The 21,144-nt window shown below is 40.1% G+C and overlaps 1 protein-coding gene across 1 annotated transcript in view; it reads right to left on the bottom strand.

Moving 5' to 3' along the window:
- The window catches only part of EXPH5 (exophilin 5), a 37,619-nt gene extending 20,429 nt beyond the window's left edge, over positions 1-17,190 (bottom strand). Inside the window, exons 1-3 of the mRNA XM_073613493.1 lie at positions 16,985-17,190; positions 16,409-16,565; positions 773-833 (exon numbers count right to left, since the gene is read on the bottom strand). Coding sequence (XP_073469594.1) covers positions 773-833; positions 16,409-16,565; positions 16,985-17,054 — 288 coding nt within the window. The 5' untranslated portion in view covers positions 17,055-17,190. The remainder of the gene's footprint in view (positions 1-772; positions 834-16,408; positions 16,566-16,984) is intronic.
- Positions 17,191-21,144: the final 3,954 nt, after the last annotated feature.

Genomic DNA, 21,144 nt, shown 5'->3' with positions numbered 1-21,144 from the left:
TTCAATTTTTGTTGTTGTGCGTTTCCAGTTTTATTTTTCCTCTAAAGCTCCTCTCAAAAATGTAGTTTGGTGGGGGGTTTTTCTGCCTGTAAGCTCATATGCCTGTAAACTGAAAACACCATAGTGTGCATGGACACATTGGCTAACATGGAGGGGGAGTTTCCAGGCAGAAAAAAACGAGAGCTCAAAAAAGCTCAAAAGCCTGTAGGAGCAGCTTCTTTGAGATGCAGTGTGCATGAGCCCTAGTGTCTATGTTGGTTATGTGTTTTATATACCCCAGTTATTGGTTGTAGGCCCCTATCGAACTCCACTGCCTGCGGGCAACTGTTCTGTCTTTTTGCCTTGCAGATGCAGAAGTCTCACAGGTTCCATAGTAGACTGCAGTGGGACTTACCGGCTTCTGGGGAGCAGAAACATTGATAGTGTAGGGTATACATTTTGTGTCACATCTAGATCTCTAATTTCACCTATAATATGGAAATGCCTATCAATGACAGAGAGTCATTTCAAAACAAAGCAAACTGTAAAATCAGCCACCTTACAATACTGGTCCTCATGTTCTAAGTATCTCTGATGATATGTCCCTGTTTTTCCCCTATCAACATGTCACCCTTTCATGTTCTTAGTGAAGAGAAGAGATACCTGATGGCATGGAGGGAACTGAAACACTTCTTTAAAGTACTTCATATGTGAGGCTTACAATGATAGTCACAAATGCTTCACCTGATGGAATTCAGCTAATTGTGGTAGGATCTCTAACAACCACACCCACCTTCTTTTTCACTGGCTGAGTGTTTGGAGGTGGCCGGTTCAAGGTTGAGAAGATGTTGAATCTACAGGGAAAAGAGACCTTATGATGATGATTTTTCATATATCATACCAAGACCCTGGTATGAAAAAAAGCAGTGTAACAAAAGCCAGTAGTCAACCTTATCAAATAGTACAAAGCAATTACAAAACACCAAGCTAACTTGCAGTTATATGTAATAAAGTTTTACCAAAAATGTCCTCCAGAGTTGAACAACACTGTGGAACTCCAAGAACCAGAGTATTTATCACTATAACACGACTACTCGAGCTCATACACGTGTTTTTTGACATTATGATTAATAAATTATTAGTAGTACAGACTAAAAGAGTTACAGAAAAAAAAAAAAAAAAAAAAAAAAGGATGAGGGAAGAAAGATGCAAAGTAGTTAAACCACAAGTTAATTTATCATTCATTTTAAACCTACCTTTGCTCTTAAAATTAAGACCTAATATGTGGTGTATACTGACTTGTAAATGCCATCCTTGGTGCTGATGCTTTGCTACGGGATATTTTAATGTAAAAGACAATATTCTCCAATGAAGAAGCCAATGCACTGGTGAATAAGGCTGAGTGTCCAATTGTGGTGACATGAATAGGCACCAGAAATTTTGTATCTGCAGAAATGCAAGTCCACATCAAGACAGTAAAGGCGTGCAACTCTTCAATATGGATATGCAGGAGGGAGGTCTATATAGTGATAGGAATACATGTGCAAGCGCCTGCAAAGTACAGGAATAGGTTTGAACTATGGGATACAGAGAACATACCACAAGCACCTCCATGCTGTTTGAATGTTGTACAGCAGAAATGTTAAAATGCAGGATGAATACAAGGAATACAGTGGGGAAAATTATTTGATCCCCTGCAGATTTTGTAAGTTGGCCCACCTACTAAGAAATGAAGGGTCTATAATTTTTATCATAGGTTTATTTTCAATGATAGAGACAGAATATCAACCAAAAATCCAGAGAAAACACAATACAAATATCATAAATTGAGTTGCAGTTCAGTGAGTAAAATAAGTATTACATCCCCTACCAAACAACAATAATTATGGCTCCCTCAGACTGGCTACAGTATGTGTTCACGTGATACACAGATTACTCCTGTCAATGACGACAACTCTTTATGTGTATAATAAACACCTGTCCACATGAACCTTACCATCATGTGCAAGACCAAAAAGCTGTCAAAGGACATCAGGGACAAGATTGTAGAATGGAATGGGCTACAAGACTACCAGCAAGAAGCTTGGTGAGAAAGAGACAACTGTTGGAGCAATGATACAAATTAGAGACCCTTCATTTCTTTGTAAGTGGGCAAACATACAAAATCTGCAAGGGATCAAATAATTAATTTTCCCCACTGTGCATATGAACACACCATCGCCAAAAATTCACTTCTTTATCTCTTGCCTACACTACCGCAACTCCCTCCTTGTTGACCTACCTCTACACAGGCTCTCTCCTCTTCAATCTGCTACCAATAGACTCGGCCACCTTCTCAACCACTCCGTTTCTGCCCTGAGCTACATCACCAACCTCGCCTAAAATTATCACTTACACCATCCACTTTGCTCCTCCCAAGACATCCTGCTCTCTAGCTTTCTTGTCAGCTCCCACATTTGCCTCCAAGACTTCTAAGGAGTCTCTCCCATCCTTTGGAACACCCTACCCCAAATCTCTCCAGCTATCTTCTACTCTATCTGCCTTTATGCAATGCCTGAAAACCCACCTTTTCTGGGAAGCCTATCCTGCCTCTACCAAACAACTGAATTTTTCCTTTTTTCATTAACTCATCCCCATTCAATCATTACCCTTTTGCTCCCTTTGAGATTGTAAGCTCTCACAATTAGGATCCTCCCAACCCTTTTGTCTTGAACTGCAATGTTTTTATACTGTCCCTCCTTATATTTTGTGACTGCTGTGCCCTGCCATGGTGTGAAGAGGGTTTTGTGTCACACAGGGTTCTCATCAGGGTAGGTTAAGGGGCTGCAGGGTGCTTGTCTCATATAAAGGAAACTGGATTTTCAGTTTCCTTATAAGTTGGTAAAACCTGGCTTGGGACCTGGAGTCTGGAGATTTCGTAGAGACTTGGATAACCCCTGTGAGGGAAACCCAAGTGTTAAACTGGAACTTTGCTTTATAAAACCCTTAATGCTCTACTGTTTGAAACTGGTTCTCACAATTGTAAAGCACTGTTTAACCACCTCCTTACTAGGCCATAGTCAAAGGACATACTTGGTAGAAGGTTGAATACCGGGGTTATGGCTGCAGCAATATGCCATAACCCCAGAATTGTTTTTTTCAGTCAGCGATTCTCCAACCACTAAAAGTGATCCAAGTGGATCACTTTTAGAAGCAGGGGGAGGGGTCGCTCCTCCCGCCTTTTACTGATGGTTCCCAGGCTTGGGCGATCGGTATCCCCAGGAACCAATCCGGTCACAGAGATGAGCGGAGGAAAGATCACCTCCACTCATCTCTGTGGCCTAGGACAGTGATGGGAACCTTGGCATTCCAAATGATTTGGAACTACATTTCCCATGATGCTCATGCACTCTGCAGTGAAGTTGAGCATCATGGGAAACGTAATTCCAAAATATCTGGGGTGCCAAGGTTCGCCATCACTGGCCAAGAAGGACCGGAGTGACATCATGACGTCACTTCCGGTTTCGGGCCAATATAAATAAAGCCTTTTTTTTAAAGCATTAGATCAAGATTTTATTTGTTTTATTTAACGCTTTACATTGGTCTTATTGACCCCAGATCTCTCCATAAAGAGAAACTGTTACTACTTATTTCTATCACAAGGAACGTTTATATTCATTGTGATAGAAATAAAAGTGATTTAAAAAAAGCTTTTCTAAAAAGGGACAGTGTAAAAATAAAAAAGTAAGGAAATCGTAAAAAAAAAAAAAAAAAAAAAAAAAGTTTAAACCGCCCTTGACCCCCCCCCCATGCTCGCGTGCAGCAGTGAATTTTAAGTCACACCCACATACGTAAACAGTGCTCAAACAACAAACACATGTGCGCTATTGCCGTGAATGTCAGAGGGAGAGCATTAACTTTAGTACTAGATCTCCTCTAACTCTAAACTGGTAACCTGTAGAAAATGTTAAAGTGTCGCCTATGGAGATTTTTAAGTACCGTAGCTTGGTGCCATTCCATGAGCGTGCACAATTTTGAAGCATGACATGTTGGGGGATCTATTTACTCGGCATAACATCATTCATATTGTACAAAAAAATTTGGTTATATATTGTGTTTTGTTCTTTTTTAATTAAAGTGCATTTTTTCCCAAAAAATTGCGTATGAAAAAAAAAAAAAAAAAAAAAAAAAATCGCTGCACAAATCGCTGTGACATAAAAAATTGCAATGACCCCTGTTTTATTCTGTAGGGCCTCTGCTTAAAAAAAATAAAATAAAAACATTATTATAATATAGATAGATAGATAGATAGATAGATAGATAGATAGATAGATAGATAGATAGATAGATAGATAGATAGATAGATAAGATAGATAGATAGATAAGATAGATAAGATAGATAGATACAAGTAATTTTCTAGCAAAAGAAAAAAAAACATTTTTACATATATGTGCTGGTAAGCAAGTTGTTAAACTAGTGACACTATATAAATCATGTACAGTAACAATTCAGCTAATTCAACAGGATATATCAGAAGGCTGTACATGATTCTTATTAGCAATCAAGCAGAATTTGCTTGTTAGTGTGCAGCTAACCTTTAATAGACCATATATAAAATTGTTGAATTAAAAATCAAACAAAAAAGGAGACAGTTTATAAGACCCTACTAACCTTGTTTGCAGCAAGGTACAACTAGCACATACAGAATACCCTTTTTATCCACAAATTAATCTGCAGGAAGTGAAGCCAAAGCCCAGACAACAAATTAGAGTGGATGGTAATACTGTCCTTCCCTGCCTTCCAGCACTCCACAACTTATTTTTTTTTATAATTATTAAGTTTTTCTGGAGGGAAAGGCACAGCCGCTTTGCAGCCTGTCAGTCATCTTGGTGATCAGGTTTTTACTTGCTAAAGTACGTATTGATCGCCATGTGCGTAGAAATCAAGAGCCAAGTCATAGAGCAGATGACTGTGATCACCAGGCAACACAAACACCCAAAACACAAAACATGTTCATTACACTGTATGCACATTCCTTCATGTCTGCAGCAACAATAGGCAGAACACTTCAGCTAACAGTAGGGGAGAGCAACTGCTTATGTCTGTGTTGGTACCTTATCCCTAAAAAAATCCCATCTCTGGCTTCATTTTTTTTTTTTCTTTATTCGCTTAGTATGGTTATTATTGTTAATTTAAATCTCAGGTTCTATATATGCGTCATTTACATGAAGTGGTGGTTTACACCATTTTGAGGGGGGGGGGGGGTAAACTTGAATAAGACTGCTGTAGCTTATGGAGTCTTTTCTTAAGGCGTTATTAAGCCCAAAAGCAAACATTACATTGCAGCTTACCAATTCTTAGATGTGATGGCTGCATTTGTTTTCTTTTCTTAGGCTTTCTTTCTTCTATTTTCATCTGGCGATCCAGCTAGCAAATCTGTTGTTTTGCAAAAGCACAAGCTCTCCAGCAGAATGTATCAGTTTACATGGATGAGACAAGCCAATTAAAACTGGCAGGGGTGATTAAAATGATCAGCTTTTATTTATTCATACAAAACCTTTATTGCATAAGGAAAACAACTGTTTGTGTAACTGATTATAAAGTGCGAGCTGGAGCTTAGGTTCAATTTGTGTAGTGTATTTATATTTGCTAATACATTAATATATATATTCCCCCCCACCCCCCAGACTGACAATGCTGCTGGCCGCTATACCTCCTGTGCTCATTCATCCAGAGTTGTGTCTCACTAATACAGGAGCTGTGTTACCAGATCACAAGGTCAAAACAGAGGGAAGAAAGCCAAAAGATAAGAAAACAAATGCAGCAACCACGTCTAATGATTGGTAAGCTGCAATATAATACATTTTTGGGTTTAATACTGCTTAAGGCTGGGTTCACACTATTGCGAATTGGATGTGTGTTTCCCCGCATCTAGTTCGCATAGCAGGAGATTGTGACCGGCTCTCTATGGAGCAGGTTCACATATCTCAGCAGCGGCTTCGGTGCAAATTGCACGGGAGTCCTATGCGTCTTTTGGTCTGTTTCAGGTCCGAATTCAGCCAAAAACTTGGGCTGAAATTGGACCTGAAACTGAATGGAGATGTACCGGACTCCTGCTGTGAGCCACATGCGTTCTCCAGTGTGAACCCAGCCTTAAAGTAGTTGTAATCTTTGATGTTACCAACACCATGTGTGAACTAATAAAATCAAGCTGGAATGGACTGAGTTTCGTTTTTTTTTTTCAGAGCTTTTCCAGGATGGTGATCTGAACATGCTCAGGCACTGATATCGTCACTAATGGCAAATAAAGTAACGTGAGATCCAAAACTTTGAGCTGTAACAAGAACAAGAGTATTTACCGGGCCAGCCCTGTTTGTCACACAGGCTGTTGTTCATTTCTATTACAAGGTGAACTGATGGGAGTAGAAGTTTACACAAGCAAGATAAGGTTCATTGCGCGTTCAGTTGAGTTTGCAAGAAGTTACTGGTGTGATTTCTGGGAGACATTGATCTGTGGAGAAAACCATCTGGATATTGCTGTCTGTATTGATGAGGGGTTCCAGAGAGCTGAACTTGCTGGATGTTACTGAGAATATCTATACATGCCTATTTTTAACAGCCATCTGGTAAGCAGACTACCTTATCACGTGGTGTCGAGTGCCCCTTTGTATATGCACTATAGCTGGTGATTGGATTCCTCCTGCTCTCCAGATCTTTTTTGGACTGTTTTTCCAGTTGTCTTTTTCGGTGGCGCATTATACACAATTTGCAATATAATACATTTTTGGGTTTAATACTGCTTAAGGCTGGGTTCACACTATGGCGAATTGGATGTGGGTTTCCCCCCATCTAATTCACATAGCAGGAGATTGTGACCGGCTCTCTATGGAGCCGGTTCGCACATTTCTGCAGCGGCTTCGGTGCAAATTGCACGGGAGTCCTTTGCGTCTTTTGGTTGGTTTCAGGTCCGAATTCAGCCAAAAACTTGGGCTGAAATTGGACCAGAAACTGTGAATGGAGATGTACCGGACTCCTGCTGTGAGCCACATGCGTTCTCCAGTGTGAACCCAGCCTTAAAGTAGTTGTAATCTTTGATGTTACAAACACCATGTGTGAACTAATAAAATCAAGCTGGAATGGACTGAGCTTTGTTTTTTAAATACACTTGCCTATACAGCACTGACTACAGAAGATACAGGCAGGAGCACGTAAACTGACCACGGTAGCATGGATTGGCTGCCATACTACCATGGTCAGTTTACTTGGGAGGAGCGGTGCAGGCAGGATCAATCGGGTAAATTAGAACATCGGCAACCAGATATACAATACAGACAGGAGAGATCACATAGTTTAAAAGAGACAGTACACTGTTTCTTTATTTTAACCTTTAAAAATACTTTAAAAACACAAGGTCATTAATATGAATAGGTGGAGTGAGAACTATGGAGCTGCCACTCAATACATAAGGTATGATGAAGAGGCTCAGCTGCTTAACCACACATTTGAATAGGAAAGACACAACCTGTAGGCACTCAATGTATACCCTTCTGCTAGGAACATCTATTTTGCAGAACATAATAAACCAATGGATGACAACACATCCAGTAAAGTTTAAACGACTTCTTTATACATATAAATCCATAAAAACGGGTACACATACGAAGACAGAGACCTCTGATGTATTTCACGCTTAATCATTAAGCAGCTCTATGATTATTTGCTTTTTGGTGGTAAATACATCAGAGGTCTCGGTTTTTCTTTGTATACCTTTTAGAATAGACTTGTATGAAAAAGAAAAACTTTACTGGAAGCGTGGTCATCTACTATTTTAATTTTGTTTTGCAGTAATGAGCTGGGTGTGCACCCAGAAGTAGTGTGAACAAAGGTGGACCAACCTGAAGGGGTTTCTTAATACAATTTGTATATTGTTGTTCTTACTTGGCTTAAAATATTGTGACTGTGTAAATGAGCGTGTATAAAATGGCTACTGAGCCTGTATACAATTCCTACTGATAAGATAAAGAACGTACGGTTGATACCAAAAAAAATCTGACTCTCCTGCCTATAGGCCAGTGCCTACTGTGCCTGGTGGTAAATTAGACCCTGCTAATGCAATGACTCTAGCATTAAGTCAGTTACATGGAACAAGTAAACACACATTCCCAAATGCAATCGAGCCAAATGAAATTACCCCTCATTGGTGATCGAACACTATGGTGATCTGTGGAGCTTCTTCACCTTTCTATGGGAATGGGAGAGCCCAGCACTCCAACACGCAACAAGACTCTCCCTCTCTGCATCCTCTAAACTGAAACAAAGCTCCATCCCAAAATTCTTTATTGGCCAATAACACAGGGATCAATTTACACTCCAATGAAGTCTGTCCCTGCATCGGCTCATAGCAAGTGATGAGGAAGAGTACTAGTCACCTTCTTACACTATAGCTTAATCAGTTAGATAAGAAGGCACAATCACAAACTAACTGTCCCCTGCCAGGTGTTTTGTTGGAATGTACTTGATCTTTTTCAAGAGCCAAAAGATGAGTAAGGTGGATGGAGACTGGTTAAGTCAGGTCCCAGTTCATCTACATTTACCATTACGGTTCCACCTAGTGCCCAAGTGACTACATTATATATATTACAAGAATGCAGAACTGCATAGGTGTATCAAACTGAGAATACAGGAGTGTAACAAACTCAACCATGCTCTAATGAATATGTCACTGAACATAAAATCAAAAAAGAGCTGGTAGTGAGCCAATCCTATGCTTATATGGCAATTAAACAGGAAATAGACTATTCAATTATCCAGCATTTGATGCTCCCGCATAAAACAGAGCATTGTTTACAGCCCATGAATATTACAAACAAATAATTTTCCATGGCTTTTAAAAGTAGCCTTATATCATATAAAGCCCCCCACCCCCATCCCATCTACCCTGCTCCTGGAAAGTTATAAAAGCCAACAAAACGTCCTAAAAGGCCTACCTTGCTCGAAGAAAGCAGGGCTGTGGTGGACAATCACATGAAGGCATCCCTTCAGCGTAAAACATGTGGGTCTGGGGTCCAAAGTCACGTGACTGGCTGGTATAGTGTTTTAGAGCAAAGTTTTCTTCAGCCAAATTATTTTTAGACTTTCTCATGTTTATGATTTTAATGGAGTGGACAGGGGATGCGTTATATGATGAATGGGTTGCTTTAAAAGGGTCAGCCCATTCAAAAGTAATATTTTAGTTATGGGTAGAGCTTGGTGATCTCCATCTACCCCAAGATTTTTTATAAGTCTTGAATATCCCAACAGCAATTTCTCCCTGCCAAAATTTCCAACTCTGTTTGCTTTCTGCCTGGAAGTTTTGGCTCTTTCCCCTCGATTTTGTGTGTTCCAGTTCCTTTTGTTGCATTTTCTATAATTAACAAAATATCCAATATAATATCCACCACACCATCAAGTGTGTATAGTCAGAAACTCAAGTGCAAATATCTCACCTAACGAGTTTCTGAAAGATACCCAATCGCAGCCACCCGCTATAATACTTACTTTCCTCCCCAATCCAGAAATCTTAACTGCAACAAAGTCCTGACTGGCTGCTCTTCTTACTGTGCCGTGGCTCCATTCATTTTTCATTCATATGCATAAGCCATACTCGTAGAGGTCTCCAGTGGTCCTATGCAGTACAGCTTACCCATGGACAAGATCTATACCAGAGTGCACATGAAGGATGAAGAGAACCTGGCGAAGACCTCGTTAGAAGAAAGATGACCGACATGGGGAGGAAGGTAAAAATTGTCCCAGGTCCACTACAGTCAGGGAAGTGGGGGAATTTCTGTGAAGTTCTAATCAAATGAATATATGATTGCTGAACTGGAACCTATAAGTGTTTTTTTAGCAAGGAACGCAAATTGTAAAAAAAGGTAGTCCAAGGATGGTCATTTAACACAGCAGAACCAAACCAGGGCTCTGCACTTTAGAGAGAAGAAAATGATGGGCAATTCACCACACTCCATGACTGTCAAAGTAAGACATGGAAAATCAGGTCTCACCATCAAGGTGAGCAATGATACTAAAGACAAAGTGATTGTAAAGGTTCATTTTTTTAAATTTTAAATAACAAACATGTTATACTTACCTGCTCTGTGCAAAGGTTTGGCACAGAGTGGCCCCGATTCTCCTTTTCTGGGGTCCCACGGCGGCGCTCCCAGCTCCTCCTTTTTATCGACTGCCCCCACGGAGAGCTGCTTTCCATGAGGGCACACAAGAGGGCGCACTCTCGAGTTCTGGTGCTGTGTCCATTGATACAGACAGCAGGACTCGGCTCCGCCCCCCGGGTCCGTGTCACTGGATTTGATTAACAGCAGTGGTAGCCAATGGCTCCTGCAGCTATCGACCTATCCAATGAGGACCAGAGACAGCGGCTGGAGCTGCTGTGCTCGTCCCTGTCACGATCGGGTTCAGGTAAGAAAAAGGGGGGCTGCAGCACAGAAGGTTTTTCACTTTAATGCATAGAATGTATTAAGATGAAAAACCTTGAGGGTTTACAACTCCTTTAAGCTGGGTACACACTATAAGAAAAAAAAAAAAAAAAAAAAAAAGATTCTGTACAAGGCATGACCATTCGATTTTCGTATAGTGTTTACACAACTTTCAAAATCTGATTCTGACTTTGCAAATGAAAATGTCCGAAGGGGCAAACCTTTTTCAAACAAGGGGCGAACGATTTTCATTTAATGTGTACCGTTTTTGTATGAGAAAAATCAGATACGAAAGACTGCGCATGATCAGATACACTAAACATAAAAAAAAGCCTGTGTCGTACGAGAACTTTTGCACATTATCTCCTCCCTGGGTTCCCACTTGCTGTGTAATAACGAGAAAAACCGTGAGGATCGTTCGCTCGATTTTCTCATAGCGTGTACCCCGCTTTAGTCAAAGATTAAACCCTAAAATCTATAAAACGCGGCGCTAAAAATAGCAACTGATGGAATGTCCAAAAGAACTAAAAGGTGGGGGTAATCCAATCACCAGCTATAGTGCCTATGGGGGAGCACTCGGCACCACGTGAGAAGGTAGTCTGCTTACCAGATGACTGTAAAAGATAGGCATGTGAAAATATTCCCAGGCTCATCCTGCACATTCGGCTCTCTGGAACCTCTCATCCATTAAGAAGCAGCAATATCCAGGTGGAATTCTCCCTCTATCAATTTCTCCCAGATTTCACACCAGAAGCAGGACTTCAAAATCGTGATCAGCAAACGATATTAAGAACCCGAGCTAGTTCAATCCATAGGTGTATCTATGAGGGATTATGCTGGTCAGGTTCCTGCGTCTCCTGGACACCACTCACTCCTTCCATTTTTGGGCACATCGCCTCCTATCTATAGATTGAACCATCTCGGGTTCATAATATCGTTTGCTGATCATGATTTTGAAGTCCTGCTTCTGGCGTGAAATCTGGGAGAAATTGATAGAGGGGAATTCCACCTGGATATTGCTGCTTCTTAATGGATGAGGGGTTCCAGAGAGCCGAATGTGCGGGATGAGCCTGAGAATATTTTCACATGCCTATCTTTTACAGTCATCTGGTAAGCAAACTACCTTATCACGTGGTGCTGAGTGCTCCCCATATATGCACTATAGCTGGTGATTGGATTACCCCCAACTTTTAGTTCTTTTGGACATTCCATCAGTTGCTATTTTTAGCGCCGCATTTTATAGATTTTGGACTTTTGTGCTTGGATATCAACCAATTATGCTGGCTGCTTGTATTCATTAGTCGTTTACATATTAGCGCAGATTTTTTTTTTTTGTTAAAGATTAAACTCTGCCTCATTCCACCCAAAACTAATACATTTCTTTTTTAAATAAATAACAAAGTGACCCTACTGCTGAACAACAATTACAGGTGACAGAGCACTTGCAGCACAAATACAGACCTGTAACACACCTTGGAATGTTAAGTATTTGCTGATGTTCTATTGTTCATTTTACAGCTCAGACAAATTTAGACAAATGAAAATTAAAATTAAAAAAAAAAAAAAAAAAAAAGAAGAAGATACTGGGCTGAGGTCAATGGGTGTCAGCCATGTTTTGTCTGGGAGGAATTTAACTTAAAGGCTTTGATGACCCCTGCATCTCTACTGAAAGTACCAGTTAGCCACTTTGTGGTTTCTCTATAAAAAAAACAAACATACTATGGTTGACCCGTATTGGCTGGTCAACAGCAGAATTCTTTAGATCTTTCGTAACTTGACATACATTTCTTTGTTGATAGCTGCCACACATAATAATCTGAGGTATTCCAGGGGAATTGTATTCTTCTAGTGGCATGATGGCCACAAATATCCCCATCAATCACACTGCCAGAACGTCAGTTGATTAATCACTCCCATTTAACGGGATATGCCATTAATCATTAGGATTAATCACAGCAGAGGGAAAACGTATCCATATAGTGTGTCCCTGTAAACCGCAGGCTTTCCTGATAGAAGTAATTACTCTTGTTTCCACGCTCCTCAGCACTCCAATAATGTTAGATCCCCTAATGGTTCTGCCTGGCTTAGCAGAGGACACAGTCCCCACTAACAATGCATGTTCTATTTTAAAATGTTTGCTTTTCAGTGGAATTAAAAATATAGCTTACAAATGGACCTGTACTCAAATATTATCTTAAAGTGTAGCTGAAGGCACATAAACTGACAGCGGATTTGGAAAAGCACACACTTCCCAGAATACCTATCAGCAGAGAAATATTTCCATTGCTGACCTCCATGACAGCCAGGTAACTACCGTATTTTCATTCTCCCAGGCAAGTGCCTTTCCAGGGTAGCCTGTACTGACAAAATACACAGGATACCATTTCCCTTTTGAAAATGGTAATTTGTTTTGAAGTTTATCCAAATGCTTTAATACTTTCACAATCACTGATCTGGAACAAGTTTGCAGTTCTGACTTCACTAACTGTATGCTTTTTCCAGCTCTGTGCCCCTTCTGCTCATTTTCCTAACAAAATATGAATGGAATTGTGATGAACAAAGAATGGCCTTTTTCTAAGATCTTGGAGTGGGGACAAATTAACACAAGACTTGGGGTTCTTACTTGGAAGGAGGAGGGGGGACGACGTGTGCTTAAAGTACGACTAGTTTTCTTTTTTTTTTTTTTTTTTTTTTTTTTTTTTAAACAGACAAGTATAACTAGTCTAAGTATTATCGATCCATTGGATGGGTTAGGTTTCATAGTTTCATAGTAGGTAGTGTTGAATAAAGACAATAGTCCATCTAGTTCAACCTGTGTAGGTTAAATGTAATGCTGGCTATACACATAGCAACCTGACTGTTATTCAATATAGATCTGATTTTCATTAAAAAAAAAGAGAAGAAGAACAATCACTGCTGGTCAGTCAAGCTGAGGAAACATCTACCTGCTTTCTACCATACTGTTTTATGATGGTTCCTGATGTGGATCAATTTCCATTTGATCTCAATTATTCTCTCGGTTTATTAAATCTGTTTCAATCCATAAAAAAAAAATCTAAGTTTGTCAGAGATAAAATGTGATAATACAGTAAATTTCCTTTGTATTTTCAATCAATCTTGATTGTGTTAGTGATTTGAAATCTGGTTGAGAGTGGCTGAAATTGCCTGGAAATGGCTACATGTACAGGCAGCAATTATAGCGTGAGTAGGAAGTGCTGTTTTGAAGCCATTTTTGGCAGTTGTGCACCTCCAAATACACACAGGGGAGGCAATCTCCTCTTACGTGAGAAATATTGTCGATTAAAAGATTGACCGCTGGGTAGAACTGCATTGTGTTTAGTATTCGCTATGGTTTAAAGAACTCAAAAAGATACAGAATGCAAATGAAACGTGTTCAATTAACCAATTATAATGATACATATATTCAGAATTCTTTACATATCTGTAGCTAAGCAAACTATTATATCACTGATTATGTCACTTAAAATATATAAAAACAAACCCTATGGTTTCCAGACACATTGTCTGGTCCCATATGCAAGTTCCTCATATTGAGTTTCAATTTCAACACAAGCTTACTTGTTAAAGCGGGGTTCCACCCAAATTTTGAACATTATCTCTACGCATTCTCTTCCTTGCATAGATGCTGACATGCTGTGTAAAAAAATTTAAATCGCCGTAATTACCTTTTTTTTTCTAATCTTCTTAGCACTTCCTGGTTTTCCTCCCATGGGAGTAGGCGTGTTTCTAGCCTCTCCCAGACCTCCCACAGTCCCCTGGGAGCTAGTCTCAGGCTTCCCAGCATGCATTATGCAACAACATCATCACAACATCTCGGTGAATGCTGGGAGCACAGCATTCACCGCAACCAGGAAATACATGCTTGTGGGCTTCAAATGCCCACAATGAAGATGGAAACCGCCTTCAGTGAATTTTATAAGTTATTCTTTACAACAAAATCGGACACAGGCGGACTTATTACACAGAACATGTGAGTAGATAATCATGAGAAGAAAAGTTTGTGAATGAACTCCAAAAAAAAAAAAAAACGATAGATAGGTGGACCCCCGCTTTAAGCAATAATATAGTTAAACCTTACTGCTAAGCAAAATAATAAATTTAAAAGAGTAATCCATCCATAGGTTCCAATAACATCGCAAAACGCAGTATAGACATTAGGAGGGGCTTTTACAAGACCCTTTCAACCAACTCTTTTTGGTCACAAGAGAGACCATCACAAACCCTGTTGCCCCCAATATGCCCTTAACATTCACCTGGATTACTTTCCCATAAATGTACCACTATCTCAAGCATGTAAAAATAGAGAATAATAAACACATAAGAATAAGTAGATATCAAGATCTCAGCTGTATAGCAATTGTCCATGAAAAATAAAGGGGAAGGGGCATGACAGTCCATAAAACCAAGAGGTAGGGGGCATGACGGTCGTTAGGCTAATGAAAAATGATCCCAAAAAGAGCACAAAAAAAGTCTCTTGTATGGCTTATAAATGTCCATAAAATTTAAAAAGGTCCACATTATCATTTAATTTTCCTAAACTTAAGATACCTCCAAAGATTTGATTCTGTAGTCATTCATGTAAACAGAAGATTATCCACCCCAAAACTTGCCTCTTTGTAAGGAAAGGAACTTGACATCCACAGACAGATTGGAACTGATGCATTCGGGCTAGGCTTGGGTCTTTGGGCTGGCACCTCAGATCTCTTTCTCAGGGTGTGGACTAGAATTCTTCCCTGGGTTTGCGTTAGTGGCGGCGAGTCCATTAGGGGCGCCCGGGCACCGTCTCCTCTTTCCACACCACCCCCCTATATGCAATGGATAGATTCATGCATTGCACAGTAGTGTCCAACCAAAATGTTTTTTTTGGGTTTTGAATACAGTGTGGAAGGGTTAGAACCCCTCCCTCATTTTTACTGCAATCCGGAGCTGCATCAGAGAGATTTACCATTTCTTCCTAACCTGCTGACAATGATTTACCAGACAGCAAGTGAGACAACAGCAGCACAGACAAAACTAATAAATGATTTTCCTTAGTAGAGTAGGGGAAGGCCAGGGCCTCAGATTTATGTTGCTGTTGCAAATCTACCCTTACATTGTGTCTGGGGAAACCATTGCCAGCAGCTCAGTAAGTGAGGGGAAATCTCTCTAACAGAGTGATGAATACCTGTAAAAACCCAATAGGAGTTCTAATATTTCCATTTCAAAACTAGAAAAAATGTTTTTGGGTTGGCATCAGTAAGTCTAAATTAGACCTTCTCAATCTTGTCGTTACCCCACAGGAACCCTTGAAATAATTTTCAGTTCTTGTGGAACCCTTGCAAAAATGAATATATTGGTGGTCAGTGGGAAAAACACCCCTTACATTGATAGCTAGTGAGAATAGTGCCCCCTTTTTCTAGTGGTGGCTAAAATGTCACCCTACAAACAGCTAAAAAGATCACTGTGTTTATGCAGCTGACTCTGCCAAGTGGTGACCCCAGAACTATGCGGGAAACCATCAAATTGAAGGTCAATCAACCACAGCTCAAGGAACCCCTAGCAGTCTTTGGAGGAACCCTGGTTAAGAGAGGTTGGTCTAAATGATACAGCTGCTTCTGTCAAATGGGATACAGATAACAAAAAGCTTGCACACTTTTATACATTCATGGCTAAATGTCATGATTTTTCTAACACACCTCAGAAGTTCTTTTCGAAAACATTTTGGTATACAGTAGTACAACACAACTTGCATCCCCTTAGTTTCCAAAGACTACAAGTTCCGGGTGCCCTGTGGCCAGGTAGCAGCTGCCAGCACATGATGTGGCTTGTGGGTGCTTGTCAGCTGATGCCCCTCCCGATTTCAGTGAGACTTGGGAAAGGAAAATACAGATTATATAACCAGGATCATAACACATTCCTACCAGTAATTATAACAGCTGCACATTGTACAATACCCAGACAGATAAAGGTCTTCCATTACCTCTCGCTTTGTGCTGGGAGTTTCACTTCATGCTTTGACTTCCTAAAGGAGAACAAAGATGCAAACGGAGAGCGGATCTTCAGGAAGGAAGGTCCGGAGTTAGAGCTCTTCGGGGACTGGTGGGTCCTAGATGAGGACATCCTGGATGTTTCTGAGTCTAAAACACAGTAGAATATTTTTTTATTAATAATTTATTCTCTGCCTATAAAACAGTCAACTTTTAGCAGAATTTGATTGCATACAATAATTGTAAAAGCAACCTATGTCCACATCAATCAAAGTTAAACACAAACAACATGGTTGAAGATTATTATCAGGATGCCTGGAAATACATGTTATGTATAATGATCTGGAAATTAGAAATATTAATTTAGAAGAACGTTAAAATATATATATATATATATATATATATATATATATATATATATATATATATATATATATATATATATATATATATATATATATATATATATATATATATATATATGTTCAAGCTTGAAGGTGGAAGCTATACATACGCAGTGATTTATTTATTTTAAGAAGTTGAAGGAGAAGAAAGAATTCAACGGATACCTTGGTTTACGATTTGCACAAGTTTAGGCATAGCTCTCATTTCCCCTTGTTCTGCTAAAGGAAGGTCCATGTATGAGGCGTTCTATATAGTATGGTGCCTTGTATCTCATTAATAGTGACAGATATCCGTCACAAAATGTGTCCATCGGTGCAGAGGATCTCCATGGAGCCATGAAAAGTCACATGTAGAGTATGAGCAGTACGTGCTACCCGAGCCAACTTATCAAATAATAATCGCAATGTTCACGATCAAAGTACAAAGTATCTGGCTTTTGCTAGAATGACTCTGGATTTGTCCATAAAAAGCAACACAGATCGGAGCCTAGTTACAACAACACATACTCTAAATGTCAATGTGTCTGAGGGAGTGGATGAGATTAATAAATGACTGCACTCGTCACTGAAATAAATCTTCCTGATGAAAATCACAAGACTGGGTACAGTACTATACAAATGCCTGGCTGCCATCAGGGACAATAAAGGATTTGTAAGCTATATATCTGCACTAATTTATGCTCTAAACCTACCCATAGGAATACACCAAACACCTACCTGGAAAATTATGAACGTGTATTTCTAGGAGTATGTTTAGAATGTAAATTAGTGGACAGACAACCCACACAATGGGCATGGCCTTCTGCACTTCACTACAGACCTCAAATGCCTACGTGAAAACCTTCTGGTCTCACAGATGTACAGATGGTATGCACCTGTTCGATGTTATTCGAAAAGGAATCGTCAGATCAATCTGATGAGGAACAAGCTCTTGGGATTCAAAGTACCCTAAAGCCATCGTAAAGAAGGCACTTGACAGAACAAATAATATGGTTTTGAACCAGATGTCACAAGATGGTGGTGTTGTTGGAGCTCCATTTGTTCAGATGCATAACTTCACATCTGAATGGATTAAACTGATAAATCCATGGCAGTATTCTTTCCTGTGACAATACACACATTCAAACAAAGTAAAAAATTTTAGAGATTTACTGATCAGAGCTGACCAATGAGAAAATAGTTGAAAGTTCCCTTTTTATTTCTGACAAGAAGGGTTGCTCTAGATGCCAAGAACTGCAATATTTAATATTTTAATATATTTAATATTTACTCAATTTAAATTGCACCCTCACACAGGCCACCGTCGTAGAGATGCCAGCACTCAATAGGGATGCCGGTGTTCTGAAGAAAAGTGTCCCCCCATTGGATAGTGTCCACACCGTACTGCGCAGGCGCCGGGCTTGCACAGTAAGGAGGACAAAAGGAGACGCCGAAAGTCTCCGAAGAAGAACAGCTGATGAAGAAGTATAAACGGCGCCTGCACAATTCATGTTACATTCTGTCACAGGCTTCCGCACGCTCCTGATGCTGGAGGGGATTTATAAAATGTGCGGATGTTTTGGGGGGCATCTTTTCTATAGTGAAGGGTGGGTTTAGCAATTTTTATGGGCGTGTTTGCTGTACGTATTTAAGGACCTAACACAAACAATTAGGCACAGTATCATGCATCCATAAAACGTGTAGAAAGATGCTGTGCAGGGGTAAGATAAACAGCAAAATAGAAGTATCTGCCCTTCTCACCGCCCCACACACCGCCCCTTACAAAGTTGTACAAGCCCTGGGAGCGTGCGGGGCCATGCGGGTGCATGTGACATACTATGGTATGAACTGTGCAAAGTGCGCATGCGCCCTGTAGAGATAATGCTCAGCTGTTGATTTTAGGCTCATTTCGGAGTGTCCTATGTACTCCGTTGGTGCTTGCGCAGTAGAGGGCAGACACTATCTGATGCCAGGCTCTGCGCTTGCGCAGTAGAGGGCGGACACTATCCGATGGGGGACTATTTTCGATAGGACACCGGCATTCAGGGAGGGACATTAGGCTGTTCGTCTAGGCAACCCATCAGAGGAGGAATAAAGATTCATCAGGCTACGCGCATTACGTAGGATACGCAACGTTCTTAGGATACACTATGGGCGTAGCCAGATATTGTCGTTACTCTTCTAATTGTTATTCTTGTAATTTGGTTTAAAAAAAAAAAAAAATGGGCTGCTCATTCTAAAATGTGGGGGCCCATTTTTGATCCCAGTCTGGGCCTGGGCCAGACCCTTCAGTTATGCCAATGCTACAACTGTAACACAGATTACAGTGTCTACTAATTAAAATGTTTGTGATCTCTGGTGTATGTTGACACGACTACAGGTATCTTCAACTGCAGATTTTCAAAAACACTGGAGCAACATTTGGATGGTCCTGGAGAATAGCCATCAAAACAAACCCATCAAGATAATCAAGATAAGCCAGTTGCAGACCACTTGTAATGCTTAGCATGAAATCCATAAAGTAAAAAGGAATAGTAATTGATCACATTCCGGCCTAACCATGGTGGCGACAGGAAAAAGATTCTACTACAGAAGAATTTCTTTTGGATTTACACCATACAAACCGGTATTCCTAGAGGCCAGTTTTGTACCGGAAAGTTATTTTGTACTATACCATATTTTGCTCTTTTGGAACAAGCTCCTTCCTGGTGCTACCCCACTGCTGTTTTTCCTCAGCTTTGGATCTTGGCCTTTCTTTTTGCATTTCACACATGCACAGTATGGGCTTTCTGTGCTTGGAAAGCATGTGCAATGGCAAAACTTCTGGTTATCGTTACAGGCGTCAAATGGAACATTCAAACACTCACAGTCCCGATTCTAATTATAGGCACAAGTAGGAGCTGTCCACTAAATGCAACCTCTCTGTTGATCAGGAGCACTTTGTCAATGGGCCTTGGGAGCAGCGTTTGATACAAAATTGTGGGGGGTGGGTCTTTTTGGATCATACTAGACAGTTCTTTATGTTCTGTTCAGTTCAATATTCTATTTGTTTGTTCTAAATGCTACACTGGGAAAGAAGGCCTCTGCTTCCAAAAAAACATTGTGTCAGACAGTATAGAACTCCAGTAAACTGCTTAGCTGGAACTAGGTGTGCTGACATTTTTCTTGTATAAAGTACAGCCATGCAGAGGTGTCTGAATATACCTGCCTCGTGCTTCACACCAAAGCCCGGGCAATTCTGACAGGCCTTGGCTTCCAACACATCAAGGTAGTGTTGAAGCTATTCAGGTTCGTCACACCCCCCAAAAACACATTCCTATTGGTTCACTGATACGAGAGGCAGAAAGGGGCAGCTAAGTTTTAGCATTATAAGAAGGACCAAAGTTTTGCCCAACAGCCTCAGTCCCCATTGCAAAGAGATTCACCCTCTCGATTTGTCCTTGGCACCATTATCGCCAGGATTAAAAGTGACAGGATATCCAAAATATTACATTTGGCACTAGAAGAAAACAGACATGAAATCTTACACATGTTCTGGTGATAACAGAACACAATAAGGATTTTCCTCACTTCAGAAAGATTTCTTCTCTCCTTCTGGTGTGTTTCTGGGCCAGGAAGTGAAGGGAAGTCACCTTAGTGGGATACAGGTAGAAAAAAAATAAAAATGATCAAGCTTTTGTAATCCTTACTGCTCTACCCCAAAAAATGTGGCTTGAGATATACTTTAAAGTGGAATTCCAGACAAACCCTAACTAGCCTTAACCACTTGCCCTCCGGAAGATTTACCTTCATGACCAGGCCATTTTTTTGCAATACGGTACTGTGTTACTTTAACTGACAACTGCGCAGTCATGCAACGCTGTACCCAAATATGTCATTTTTTCACACAAACAAAGCTTTCTTTTGGTTGTATTTGATGACCACTTTATCTTTTATGCTATAAACAAAAAAAAAAAAACTGACGTTTTTGAAAAAAAAAACATATCCAATAAAAAAAAAAAAAAAAAAAAAAAAAGAAGAAAATCAGATTTCTTCATGAACTTTGATAAACGTTTTGACGTCTACAAACAATGGGATATATTTATCAAATTTTTTTTTTTTTTTTACTATTAATGGTGGCGATCAGTGGCTTATAGTGGGACTGCGCTATTGTGGCGGACAATCAGACCCTGACACTAATACAGTGATCAGTGCTAAAAAGACCACTGTGCTAATGATACTGGCTGGGAAGAGGGTTAAACATTTAGGGCAATCAAAGGGTTAACTGTGTGCCTAGCAAGTGTTTTTGTGCACTGTATGTGCTGCTTTTATCGGCGGAAGAGATGGCTTTGCAGGGACACAAAATC

This window comes from Aquarana catesbeiana, linkage group LG02, assembly GCF_042186555.1.
Source record: "Aquarana catesbeiana isolate 2022-GZ linkage group LG02, ASM4218655v1, whole genome shotgun sequence".
Taxonomy (NCBI): Eukaryota; Metazoa; Chordata; class Amphibia; order Anura; family Ranidae; genus Aquarana; species Aquarana catesbeiana.
Note: the sequence above shows the minus strand (reverse complement) of the source record. Positions and strands in the feature narration are given on the sequence as shown.